This window comes from Diabrotica virgifera, chromosome 1, assembly GCF_917563875.1.
Source record: "Diabrotica virgifera virgifera chromosome 1, PGI_DIABVI_V3a".
In the NCBI taxonomy this organism is placed as follows: Eukaryota; Metazoa; Arthropoda; class Insecta; order Coleoptera; family Chrysomelidae; genus Diabrotica; species Diabrotica virgifera.
In genome coordinates this window covers 53,603,512-53,618,365 of record NC_065443.1, presented here as the reverse complement: position 1 = coordinate 53,618,365, position 14,854 = coordinate 53,603,512, and the positions used below count along the sequence as shown (strand labels likewise).

Sequence of the window (14,854 nt, the reverse complement as noted above, 5' to 3'; positions counted from 1 at the left end):
TTTTTTATCATAAATTAGACGTGGAATTTAAAAATAATTTCTAATTCGAAATATCTCAGTGGCGTACTATTTTTTTCTTTAAAATAATTCAGACCATTGCCCGTAGGCGCGCCAATGATGAATACAAAATTCTTAATTGTATGTCATAAAATTCGTAATAACTAGCTCCTAAATCTCACCAAATTTAATTTTCATAGCTCAACTGGTCTTAGAGCAATAAATAAATTGGCAGTTTGAAATAAAAAGTTCAACACCCCGTATCTCCGAAACTAAGCATTTGCGGACATATGTTTATAGAGCAAACTGTCATTAATTTTTCATGTAGAATTAGCTCTTAAAATTTTTCATACTTATTTACTAACACCCTGTATATACATAAAATATTAAATTGCACGAGTGCTGATATGCGGATCCTCAGCAGTAGCTAACAGTATAATGTATAATCATCCGTAGTTATACATCATATTCCAATTCTTCACTTATAACTCAGTTGGTTTTGGTTTCCTCGTAAAAAAAATCATTTTTAAAATTAAACACAAGCCGTACATACCGATTAAAAATGTAATAATATGAAAAATGTCATTTTTGCAAATAGGCTATTGATTATGTTCAAAATAAGAGAGATAAAAGGAACTACAACGTTAACAAAATTTTATTGTCTCATATGGTCAATGGACATCTACATTTCAAAAAACCGTGGAGTGCTACCATTTAAATGGGTGCGTTTTTGAGAAAGGGGTGAATTAGTCCCTAGGCACAGGGTGAATTAGGGTGAGTTCTATGCACGTTTGGTACAAACACGTCTACAGGAAAATTGTTGCAGGTTAAATTTACTTGTGGCATTTTTATAATCAAGTATATTCAAATGGGAAATAAGCCACAATTTTACCTAAAAATGATTTTATTAACGTTTCGACGCCCAAGTCGGGTGTCGTTGTCAAAATACAAAATAATATTATAAATAAATATAATAAATTTACTATCGAAATATCACATTTTAAAGTCTAAAATATTTTTTTTACAAAAATATATTCAAAAGAAAAGCAAAAACAAACCCGAAACAACAATTTTGTGTCTTGCCCTATAACTTTTTTCCACAGGGATATAGGTATAGGCATTGCTTCAGCGAAAATAACTTCCATCTTTCCTCTTTAAAATGAAGTTTGGCAAAAGTCTCTAGGATTTACAGTTTCCGAAATATGATTTTTTAAAGTTCGCCGCTCACAGCGGCGTCTTTTTAATCAAGCTATGCGTTTTCAAGGTTTTTTACTTTAAATGATTTGAGATATTTTTAATGTTAATTTTTTAAATTTCTCAATATGACTTTTTTTCTTGTACATTTACGTATATACATTGTGGAATAAAAAAAGCTTATTTTCTTTACTTTAAAATGGTGTGTTGCAAAGAATTCTAGGATTTTTTTTAAATAAGATATCCGTAGAATATACAAAGGTATCCGTAATTTGTGAAAAATTTTAATTTTTTTTTTCAATTAGAAGAATATAATTGCATATTATAACAAAATTTTTAATTCCAAATACCTTTTCTTAATAACACTTTCCGATATTATGAAACATACAGGTACTTTACTCTTGAGCGAAATTCATATTTTTTAACATACCTCGTACACTATATCTGATGATTGCATCTTAGGTTTTAGGCTATGCAGAGCATTTTATAAAGAATAATTTTTTTTATAATAAAATTAATAAAAAAAAAAGGTTTCCATGTGGTTCCAACTTAGTGGGAAAAAGCATATCTTGTTTAAGAATAGTCCTGGAATTTTTTACAATACACCATTTTAAAGTAAAGAGAACAAGCTTTCTTTTTTATTGTACAGTGTATATTTCTAAATATACAATAAAAAAGTTATAATGAGAAATATAAAAATAATCGTAAAATAGGTACATCAAAAATCATTAAAAGTATAAAACTTTGAACAACCATATCTGGCTTAAAAATAGTGATACAGCATTTACTTACATACTTCTACAATAGACCATTTGTAGGTAATTGGTAGGTACATTGAAAGGTAATTTACTTTTCTTCTTATTAATTGTAACATTGCATATACCTAAATCTACGTAAAAAAAGCTACAGAACGATGTTTGAGAAGTAACAAGGAAAATAGGCCAAAATCGCCGTGAGTGGCGAACTTTGAAAAATCATATTTTGGAAACTATAAATCATAGAGACTTCTACCAAACGTCATTTTAAAGATGAAGAATGAAAGCTTTTTTCTATGAGTGAAGCATTACCTATACCTATATCCCCGTGGAAAAAAGTTATGGGGCAAAAAACAAAATTGCTATCTTTCGCGTTTTTTCCCTGCTTTTCTTTTGAATATATTTCTGTAAAAAACATATTTTGAGTTTAAAATGTGATGCTTTAATAGTAAATTTAACCTGAAACAATTTTCCTGTAGACGTGTTTGTACTAAAAGTGCATATAACTCACCCTAATTCGCCCTGTGCCTATGAACTAATTCACCCCTTTCTCAAAAACGCACCCCTTTAAATGGTAGTACTCCGCGGGTTTTCATATTTAGAGGTCCATTGACTATATGAAACAATAAAACCCCGTTAACGTTGTAGTTCCTTTCGAAAATACATAACCAATAGCCTAAAAGCCTACTGTTTGTTGCTAACTGATACAAGTGGCCTTTTAGTTATTAATAGTTGCTCTTCACAATCGACCGTTAGGAATGTTTTACTACTACAAAATTCATGGCTTAGAATACTGTTGATAAAACATAAATCTAAAAATTGTTACATTTATTGCATATTGTTTTCATTTATGTTTTGTATTATACAAGACTAAAATGTTTCTCCCTACAAAAATTGAAGGTATGTATTCCAGAAAGGACTCCGCAACACTCCTTATGGAAAAATGGCCCCGATCAAATTTAACGAAAGTTTGGTCATTGGTAGTTCTAAGTGTGGTGATTAAACAAGTCCGTGGGACCTAGGTCTGAAAAACTATTATTCTGAAGCTACAGTCTTCTGAAGTTATTGGATTCAGGTGTTCAGTGTACGTCAAGTGCACTAATTCTCAGTTACATGAACGAAAATATTTATTTCCTTCATGTCTATTTGCGTGTTCCATATGAATTCGTGGTCAAAAGTAGATAGATCGTATTTTAGTCTTCAGAAAACCTCTAAAAATTCCTCAGAAAACTGAAGAAGAGCAGTAGAAAATATGCTGCTAGAGCGACATAAGAATTATCATGTTTTCCCGAATGCTTCACACTTATCCAATACCAGTATAGCTGCAATTACGCCCCAGCTTCAGAAAATTAATGATCAGAGGCGGGTCTAAGGGGAAACGGAAAAATCTCCCCCAAACACGGTCCAAAATTAAAGAAAAAAGTTGTTAAAACATGAAAAAATATAGATTAGCTGACATGAAACTTCAACCACAGACAAACAAATTCAACCCAATAAATCAGCTAGTTAGTAAAATTGAGGGAGCTTAATACATATATAGTTATTTTCCTAACAAGTGCAGAAAGTCATTCTTTTCCGCACGCGACTGCAGTTTGCCGAACGACGCGAAGCGGGAGTTCGGCAAGCAGTCGAGTGCGGAAAAGAGACTTTCTGCAAGAGTTAGGAACAATATTTTTTGTAAGAGTCTTTAAAAAATTACCACATCTTAATTAATTTAATTGATATGAAAATACATACACAAATTAATTCTTTGACAAGGTTGTCAAAACCAAACTTTCAATATAATTAGTTAGCATGACGACGATCTTGGTTTCCATGACGATGATTCAAAACGACTGTTATTGTCTACCGATTTGACTTTCGAATATTATGTCAAAATAATTTTATTTCATCGAATTGTCGCGTTAATTTTATTAAAACAGGAACACAATAAGATATATTTGAAATAAATTAGTAAATAATATCTAAATATTAGTTTATTGCATATATTATAATTACTTTAAGGCTATATTAACATATCTAAATTAACACGCGTGCGGAAAAATAAAAACCGCGTGCGGAAAAGTAACACGCGTGCGGAAAAGTAACACGCGTGCGGAAAAGTGAAATTTTCTAAACTAAAATGCGTGCGCGAAAGTAGACATTTTTGCACGCTCGTAGAAAAAGTTATTATTTATGTGTTTTATGTAGTTTGGGTTTATCTTTTTTATGTCTTTTGGTTTGCGTTTTATTGGAAGTTCAGAAACTGAGGAACAACTACAACGGTATGTGTTGCTCGAGCGACACAAGATATCTCACGTGTTCACGCACATACCTGACTTCAGCATTGCAACAGCACGATATGATTTTCAAAAAAGCGCTAAATCACTATTTAAAAAATGAAGAACCAGTTAAGGCGAGTTCGACCAGTTAAGGCAAGACTAGACTCGATCCAGCCATTTAAGGCAAGAACGTGCTCGATCCGGCCAGTTCATGTAAAGTTGGATTTTATCCAACCAGTAAGGTTATACTAAAATCATACCAATGTGATACATGGCAGAATATACAGTTGAGTCCACGAGTCTTTACCCGTGCGTCATTAATACCTGGCGAGATAAAACACATATTTGATAACTCAAATTTTAGCCTGTGATAGGAACATTAGCTCCTTACTGTCACTTGCTGTTCCGTTTAGTAAATTTCAATTTCCGACTTATCATCGACTTATTTCGTATGCTTTAAATGATGATGCAGGAGTAAAGACTCGTGGACTCAACTGTATAAAAAATGCGAAGAACAGGAAGTATCATGGACACAATTTGGATTACAAGATGCCTTAGGCACCCCAGAGGCGCTATTCGCTTAGGAGCCAAGTGCTTACACAGAGGTGCAGGGATGTCAACTGTGACGTGCATATTTGTTTTATCGACTACAAACGTATTTTATAGAGTAAAACATGATAAGCTCATCATCTTGAAAGAAGAGGGCTTAGATGATAGAGACTTGAGAATCATACATGTTAAATTACAACCAAACTGCCAGCATTAAAGTAGATGGCCAGTTGACAGAGGCAGTTTCCATAAATAGAGGAGTGAAACAAGAATACATTTTATCCTCGATGCTATTTAATATTTACTCTGAACATACCTTCGATCATAAGCACTGGGAGAACTCCAGAAAGGAGTGTTAGTTAACGGGGTGCGTTTCTACAACATTAAATATACCGACGACTTAGTAGTTTGTGCAGATAGGTTAAATAAGTTGCAAATAATAATGTCGCGCATATCAGATGGTATATTATACAGTAAGAGCCACCGTACTAGACACATAGGAACATTGAGCTATTACAGTCCTGGACCCTTCACTTGTTGCAATGTTTATTTTTGTGTCAAGTGACGTTTAGAACGTCAGAAAATGTATAGAAACTGAATATTAACATAGAAAGTTGACAAATCAATTTTGACGTTTATAGTTGTCATTTTGTTAAAATTGTAAAAACTTTAAGTATTGTACTATTCTTGGTGTTTGAATAAAATTATTTTAAAACAGAGTAATAATACTATTAACTAATGTATTTTTTGTATAAAAAAACAATAATTATTTTGAATAGTTTCTTGACAGTAACATGACAGGGATGAAAGTCACATCTGAGAACGGACCGGATTAGCCCATAAGCATAGCAATTAGGTACATACCCATGTGTCTAGTACGGTGACTCTTACTGTATATCAGATGGTATATTGATATAAGTAGTGAACATATGCAGACTTGCTCTCAATACGATAATAACAACGTACATTTTAGTCAGTAAACGCGAAATATTAAATACACTGCTTTTGGTTAATATATAACCAATTGATAGGGTAGACACCTACACATTCCTTGGTACCAACATAAACAGTCAATGGAACCTCTCTACTGAAATAAAATAATTCAAAGCAAAAGCAAGATCAGCGTTTGTAAGTCTTTTGCAGTCTCTTTTCCACAAGTTTCGACAAGCTTTTTTAACAAAACTCGAGGCCTTCTAGATATGGTGTTAAATAGTCATTTTAAGAATTTCATGAGTTAATCGTGTGCCTAATGTTGAGGTCGTACGTAGGCTGGGCAAGCAATATGAGACACACAATGTGATTAACACAATCAAAGAGCGCAAATTGGAATATCTTGGCCATGTTATGAGGAATGAACAGAGATAAGTACGGCTTATTGCAACTCATTCTTCATGGCAAGGTAATTGGAAAGAGAGGACAAGGGAGAACAAGAATATCTTGGCTTCAAAACTTGAGAAAGTGGTTCAATACATCTACAATCGGACGATTTATAATAGCAGCAAGCATTTGGAACCCTGCTGATCATCTCCAACATTCGTTATTCATTCAAAGTTACTTATTTTTAAGTAAGGAATCCAAATCTGCAATAAAAATCTGGGGCTTACGGTCACACTCTCTCTTCAATCCTGACTCTCCGGAGTGGCAATTTTTGCTAGTTCACATCTACGTTTTATTTCTTCCTGTAGTGACCCTGTGTTTGTGATCAATGATCCCAGATATAAGTATGAGCTCACAACCTCAAACCGGTCAATTGTGGTTATGTATGGATGATTGTTATAATGTAGTCTATCCACTATCAATATCGAAAGAGAGATATCGAAACCCTATTTAACGTCGTCCTTTAATAAAAGATCCTTTATTTTGACATAAATAGAGAGATATCGAAACCCTAAGGTAAAAAATTGAAGAGTCTCAGATGCAGAATCCACCAATTTAATAAAAATTAAAATGGTAAATAGTAATGTAAAACTGAGACTTTTCGTGTTGAAAGTTCTTTCTGGTACATCCTTAATCTGCGACTTTTTCAATTAATAAGACCGCAGACGACGAATATAGAAAACGAAAAGGAAACCATCACATTCCGCTTTCATTCGTCTAGGAAAAAAGGACAGAAGAGGAACTTTCAGTACTCAAATCCGAGTAAAGATAGAAAAATAATAAATGATGGTTTTGCTTGTTTTCGATTCAGAGGGTTGCCCACCCGCTGGACAGGCTGTTTCTACCATTTCAGGCGTCCTCAGAAGCGTTCGTAGAGGAGTGCACGCTAACGAACGCTGCTGAGGACGCCTGAAATGGTAGAAACAGCCTGTCCAGCGGGTGTGCAACCCTCTGAATCGAAAACAAGCAAAACTATCATTTATTATTTTCCTAAGGTAAAAGTTTCTTTATTACAGGATCTTTTAATAAAGGACAAATACACGATAAGTCTAATGAGAGTCATCGGAAACGCAGTTTTAAGGAATCTCTTATTTTGACAAATGACACATTAAATATTTTTGTAAATATAAAAATAACTTATAAAATTCTATTTGTTGATAAAAACATAAATATAAGTGAAGTTAGACGCCTTTCTTTTCTTGTTTCTTCACATAATTTGACAAATTTGTCCCATTTTTGACACGTTACGTCAAAATAAAGGATCCTTTATTAAAATATTTGTGTCCTCTATTTTTCCTTAAATACGGGCCTTTATTACAGGACAAAAATAAAGGACGTGATACTTCGCTTGCGTATATGTCAAAATAAAGGATCTTTTATTAAAGGACGATGTCAAATAGGGTTTCGATATCTCTCTATTATGCATGCTTATATGTCAAAAGTGTCAAAATAAAGGATTTTTTATTACAAAACGACGGTTTCGATATCTCTCTTTGGTCTTTGATATGTTTCATTGCAGACCAAGTACATATTTGGCTGTTGTTTTCGACCGAATGATATAATATCAATCAGCTCTGCTTGACTATTTGCAAGAAGGTTGTGTCATCTGCGAAACGTAGGTTGTTTATTTGGGCTATTACGAACTCCCCCACGCTACCTAGATTTTAATGGGTTCAGTTTTAGAGTAGGATTAAAAGCGACTACGAACTGCCCCACGCTACCTAGGTACTTAAATACACGGCAAACGTGGATATCTGGAGCATGATCATGCTCCACCGATGGTTTTTCAAGAATAACGTAATTTTCATCACCTTCCTTTGTGTACACTTTTTGTTGACACCCTTTTTTGATGCATCGCCATCTAACTTTTTCATGTTTGGAGACATGGGCCTTTGAATATTTATATTCATTAATTAATAATAAAAGCTCTCCCCTTTGATTAAACATAGTCGTTGGATTCGCCATTTAAAAGTTAAACACTAACGGACAAAACCGGACACTATACCGTAATACTTGTAACTGAAGTGAATAACTGAAAATATTTATATTCTTAATTTCAACTATAATCAAATTTGGAATTTGTATGTATGTATCGGTTTTAGAACGTCTTTCGACGTTGTCCGATGCCCAACTTCCACGTCCTTCTATCATCCCATTGGCCATCTTTAAGATCCCTTGTACTCATTGCTTTGGTTACCCCTTCTTTCCATGTCTTTTTGGGTCTTCCTCGTTTTTTGCGGTTTGGTGGTACCCACTCCAAGATCTTTTTGGGCAATCTTGTGTCTTCCATTCTTTGAACATGACCATACCAAATCAACTGTTTCCTCTCAATGTCTGTTGTTAAGTAACCATCTATTCCAATTCGTCGTCTTACTTCCTCATTTCGAATTCTTTCCCTACGGGATATACCTAACGATCTTCTAAACACATCCATTTCTACAGCTTCTAATTTTTTCCTGTTGTTTTCGGTTATTCTCCAAGTTTCTGCTCCGTAAAGTAGGCTGCTTTTAATAAGTGTTTCATAGATGTTGTATTTTCGCTGTATTCCTATTTCGGAGCTCCAAAGTATTCCATTTAGGCATCCAATTGTTCTTCTAGTTTGTGTTACCCTTTTCTTTATTTCCTCATCGTCTTTCCCCGTTCTATCGAAGATTACTCCCAGGTACGTGTATTCACTACAGGATGTGATTTGTTCATTATCCTCTAGTTCGATATTGGATAACTCAGCTCCTATGGGTAGGTATTTAGTTTTTTCCACATTAATTTCCAAGCCCCACTGTTCATATTCCTCCTTCAGTTTCCTTGCCATATACTGTAGGTCGTCTTTATCATTAGCTATGATGACTTGGTCATCAGCAAATTGTAAGGTATACAAACAAACCTCTCCGAGGTCTATACCCATACCGTGGCATTTACGTTTCCACTGGTTTAGTGCTTTTGCAACATATATCTTGAACAAAGTTGGTGAAATACAGCAGCCCTGGCGCAGACCCTTGTTAACTATGAACTTTTTAGATAGTGTGTTGCCAATTTTTACTTGTGATGTAGAATTTTCATATAGATTTTTTAAGGCTTTGACTAGAGTGTAGCTGATGTTAGTTTCTTGTAGTGATTTCCACAATTTAGTCACAGGAACGCTGTCGTATGCTTTACGGAGGTCAACAAACATGAGATAGGTCTCTTGATTGGTTGCTGATTTTTTTCAATTAATTGTTTTAGGCAGAAGACATTATCTGTGCAAGTCCTTCCAGCGCGGAAACCAGCCTGTTCTTCTTCTTCTTGTTCCCTATACTCCATCTCAATGAGATTTCTAAGAATGCGCCCGTATACCCGGCTTAGTGTACTAGTTACCGATATTCCTCTGTAATTTGAGCAATCCAACTTATTTCCTTTTTTATGAATGGAAGAAATATAAGCTGCTTTCCATAAACTGGGTGGTGTGACACCGTTTATATATTTGTTCATACACCAAGTAAGTGCTTGAAAGAGTTTATCTGTGCCACATTTTATTAATTCGGCAGGAATATTTTCGGGCCCTGGTCTCTACCATTTTTTAGTTCATTTACAGCTTTCTTCACCATATCAACTCCCACTACAATCTCTTCGCCTTCAACAAATACTTCTGTTGGTGATTGTGTGGTATATTTTCTGTTAGCAAACTCTCGTAGTATTCTTTCCATTTTTCTGTTGATATTAACTGAATAGAAGTAGTATTTCTTTCTGTGTTCTTTATTTTGTTTAAAAATTTCCATGTCTCTGAACACTTCCTTCCGCCTATGTAAGTGTTGATCTCTTGGCATTTCCTATCCCACATTTCTTTTTTTGCTGCTGTTACTGCTCTTCTTGTTGTTCTGCGTAGGTCCAAATATTTGTCTTTGTCTACTGGATGTTTAGTACTTAGCCACCTTGCGTACGCTTTCTTTTTCTCCATTATTAGGTTTTGTATGTCTGAAATTTGGAATTTCCGGTCATTAAGTCTGAATCCCCAACTTTCTCGGCGACGCGATGGGGCAGCAGGTACTTGGGATTAATGGGCCCAGGTAGTTCGTGGGGCAGTTAGGTAATGCCGGTTTATTTTATGGCCATTTATTGAGATGCCCTTTTCCCATCCTTCTCCCCATGTGATTTTCTGACGCGCTCGAGTAACGCGCAAAATCCCTGCTTGGGCTCTCGTACCACTATATAAACACACTAATAACCTGCATGATTGATGTGGAATAACTATGTATGTAAATAAAAAAGTTGTTTCGATAAAATATATAAGTAATATACTAAAGCTTATAATCTGTTTCAGGAATTTCGCAGGATGCCTTAATTCATTCCAGTAAAATGAATGGATTGGATTTGCAAATAGGGGACCGTGTTAACTGCATAGTCATTACAGTTGACAAATTGAGAAAAAGAATTGGATTAAAAGCTCTATCCAAGCAGTGATATTTTTAAATCGTTTTTGTTTTGTATTTTCTATGTTTATTTGTAAGTGTTTACAAGTTTTTTTCTGGTATGTATATAAAAGTGTCAACCTGTATTAATGGGTGTATGTAAAAAGAACAGTCTCTAATTTGTTATTTTTGAGATAGTTCCTTATTGATAGCATCTATACCCTTTTTCTGACGTCAGACCACTACCAAAACTTAGTTAGACTACCAAAACATTAGACTGTGACTTTTCATCATAGCCATGTTTATTGTCATTACTTGTAAGAGATATTTTTCTTTGTTTTTACTGTACAAATAGTATCTACAGTCGGAAAAATGAAAGAATACCCATGAACGATCATATCAAGCACATATTTTGGATTTGCTGCCTTTTTCTATAAATAACAAAGGAGAGAGATAGATTATTAAGTGTTGTCTGCTAAGCAAAAACGTTATCCAAGACATACGCAGTTACATATTTATAATTGACAGAGTGAGACGGCGATACAATTGTTCAACGTAGTAATATTAATTTAGTAGAAAATTTAAACTCACACTTGACTATTTCTATACTTCTACTGTCATTCTTAGAAAAACATTCAACATCAGTAGAGATGAACATCAGTAGATAATGATTGTATAAACTACTATTCGAGTAATCGTGCTGGTCAACTATAATCTGACAAATTTAATTTTTGTCACTTTGACAGTGAAACTGGGTTAGGTTCGATAGAGTTTATAAATTTTAATAATCAGTCGTATTTACTTGAATAAACTCAGTTCTTTTAAAAGCTATTTTGATATTATATTGTATTTTTGGTTTGGTAAGTATTTATTTGTAAGTAATCATCTGTCAGTATGGTTAACTTCTGTCTATGAGTTTGCCAAACGTGTACATATTAGTCTGACTTTTCAATCATAGTGTATCAAATTGCAGATTAATATATTTTTACGAATGTACATTTATTTACAGATAATATCTGGAAAATGATCTGGATACCAAAATGATCTGAATTCATTAAGTCATACTTTCATTAAAGTCACTTAATGCAGGTGACATAAACGACATTTTTTAAATTCCTGTTACTATTTACGTCCGGCAACTTTAACATGGAGAAATTCATAATACTATATTTGCTTACTCATTATTTTTGTAGTATTAATCTATATCAAATAATTAATTACGGTAGTAAAAGTAACATTTATTATGGTATGTTTAACAGTAAATGGTTGAGTTCAATTAGTTACCACTATAAACATCCTGGATTAACCGATAATAGTATAAAAGGCCCGGTTTCAGGTAAAATTTATTTCAGGCTTTATTATGGGAGTACCGTCTAGTCAGTGTTAATTGCAAAAGACCAACTCTGTCTACCTCGGTGGCTTATCGCTCCGGGTGGGTCTTAACAATGGGCCAGGTCAGATAAATTTAATAATATTTACGGCCGCACTAATTGAACTCAACCATTTACTGTTGAACAAATCATACTAATAAATATATAGGTATTATCAGAAAAAGAATAACATCACAAAAAATTTTTGACACATTTACGTAGCGAAAAATCGTATGGTGGGGTAGTAGTCACATCCGTTTTTTTACAGTATTAACTTGTTTAGACGTTGTTTTGACTAGAAATTTTTGATTTGATTCGTATGCATATCATCGATGACGCATGGGTATTCTTTCATTTTTCCTACTGTATAATTCTTTATTATTCTCATTAATGATGTCAATCGGTTTTCATTACTTGTCGAAATATATAGTGTGTCCACGGTTGGGGTGCCCAAGAGGAAAAACTTTTTATTTTCAATTTTAGCGAAAAATGTCATTCTTGATAAAAACTTTTGCTTGTTCTAAAACGCCATAACACGAAATTAAATTCAAGTTTTTCAAATCATGCTTAATTTTGTAGCCAATTTTATGTAAATCCCTATAAATTTTTACACTAAGTTCGAAATTGTAACAATAATAACTTGGGAGAACAACCCTGTCGCTTCTTTAAATTATGAAAACAAACTTTGTCGTTCTCCTTGAGACATTCAGTTATTTTCTAATTAAATAATTATTAATCCAATAATTTTAACAATAAAATTGATCACAAGATAAATTCTTTTTTGAACGCTTAACATTGTCAAAAAAAATGACAATTCGCAAATTATTTATCATCGTTGACAGTTACTAAGCTACATTGTGGCTTGGCAACACTAGATTATTGTTACAATTTCGAACTTAGTGTAAAAATTTATAGGGATTTACATAAAATTGGCTACACAATTAAGCATGATTTGAAAAACTTGAATTTTATTTCGTTTTGTGGAGTTTTAGAACAAGCAAAACTTTTTGTCAAGAATGACATTTTTCTCTAAAATTGAAAATAAAAAAGTTTTTCCTCTTGGGCACCCCAATCGTGGACACACTGTATTAACAACATTATTATAGTGTATAATCCATAAAATAGATCATTTAGTATTTGGATACTGATGCAACACGCTAAATTACATAAATTGTAATACACAATTATAATATATTCTTTAACTTACTTCTTTTACTGCAGTTAATGGTGAAAGGCGATACCCATTATTTCTTTCTTGTTCAAAATAATCTATTAAAGAAGGGTTTTGTTTTGATATTTTTCTAACACAATCACAATACACAACAATAATTAGTTTTTAAATTAAGCTATATTTAATATGTATTTATAAATACAGTACAGTTTTTTAAAGCTATACATTGTGACTCAAATTGTGCACTATGTGTACGAAATAAAAACACACAATTTTTACTATGCAGCAACATTGAACTATCATTAGTCATTGGAGTTTCAAAATTATTTTAAACCCGTTCTTTGAAAACAAAATTATTATTTTTTGGAGTATCAAACATAAACAATTGTTTTATAAAATTTATATTATTAATAATAAAAAAGGTTTTTGGTTATTTAATTAATATAAACTTACGTGTATGGAAATCGGCCCACTTAAAAATTTGGTCATTTTTTTGGACGTGTTAGAGCCTGATTCTTTAACAATACCACTGTAATAATATTGTTGCTAAACAGGCAAATTCTCATTGTATACTGGGTGTACCAATCAAACTGTGTTTTTTTCTCAAAGTTCGCATCACCCTGTGGAATATTCTAGCATTTATAAAATATTGAAATTAAAACCCAACTATAGCCTAAGATTTTCTTAACATTCTGTTTTTTGATTCATTCGTTTATGTTGGATATTAAAAAAGTTAGGTATTTTAACAACTAGACATGTTCTTCATCAATACACGATGTTTATAAATAAGTGCGACAAACTTCAAGAGATAATTATGCATGAAAAAATAATGACAGTTGGCTTTATAAACGTATGTCCGCAAATGTTTCGTTTCCGAGATACGTGATGTTGAATTGTTTCTTACAAACTGGCAAAGGAAAGGTATTTTTCTAGGATTAAATCAAAATACAAATTTACTTGTGAGCTATTTTCTTTAATTTCATATTCTTACTTATTAATTTACATAATTTTACAAAAGCTTTGTGACAATTTGTAGGTAGGTACATACATTTTGGAGACTTTCTTATAAGTAACATTTTAATTTTAAATTATATTTAACATTTTCAACACTCTCTTATATATAATTTTGAAAATACCTTTTAAATATATCATTAATTTTATCTGAAGCTCCCTTTATAAGTTACACCTAAATTTCACACTATCAGGTGTATCCTTAGCTCTAATAATAGAAAATAAATTTTCTATACAGCGAATTCAGTATATCGTGTAATCTGTTTTGTTAGTTTATTCCGAGTGTGTGTTTTACGTAATGTTCTACGTATCAAATACAGTTTAAACATACAGTACAAAACTTTACATAATGTTGCCGAATATTTCCTTTTATTTTTAAATACCTAATAATTGTTTTGGGACTGTGGATATTTAGATTCTCAAAATTAAGCATAATGGTTAAAAACTATTTTTGAAACAGTATTTTTGAATTTTGAAATTTCGTTACGTACTCGTATTTCGTCACAAATGTTATGTGTAATATATTTGGTAATACAATATTTTTTCAATAAACAGTCTTGTTTTATTTTTTAACATCTTCTACGAGTTAAGAACAGAATAACTTCCTTCTGTTGGTCCGATGTCTTCCGATGTAAATTTACTAAATGATGTAATAAACAATGGTCTCACAAAACAGAAAGACAAAAGTCGATACAGGCAGCTCTCATTCCATATCCAGGGAGGTATCATCATAGATATATCAACAGTGTGTGCGCAGAAAACAGTAGCATGTTAGTACCCAGATACA

General features: G+C 32.8%; 1 protein-coding gene across 1 annotated transcript in view; it reads left to right on the top strand.

Moving 5' to 3' along the window:
* Window positions 1-14,619, top strand: part of LOC114324965 (uncharacterized protein YdcI) — a 90,219-nt gene extending 75,600 nt beyond the window's left edge. The window contains exon 16 of the mRNA XM_028272897.2: window positions 10,428-14,619. Coding sequence (XP_028128698.2) covers window positions 10,428-10,567 — 140 coding nt within the window. The 3' untranslated portion in view covers window positions 10,568-14,619. The remainder of the gene's footprint in view (window positions 1-10,427) is intronic.
* Window positions 14,620-14,854: the final 235 nt, after the last annotated feature.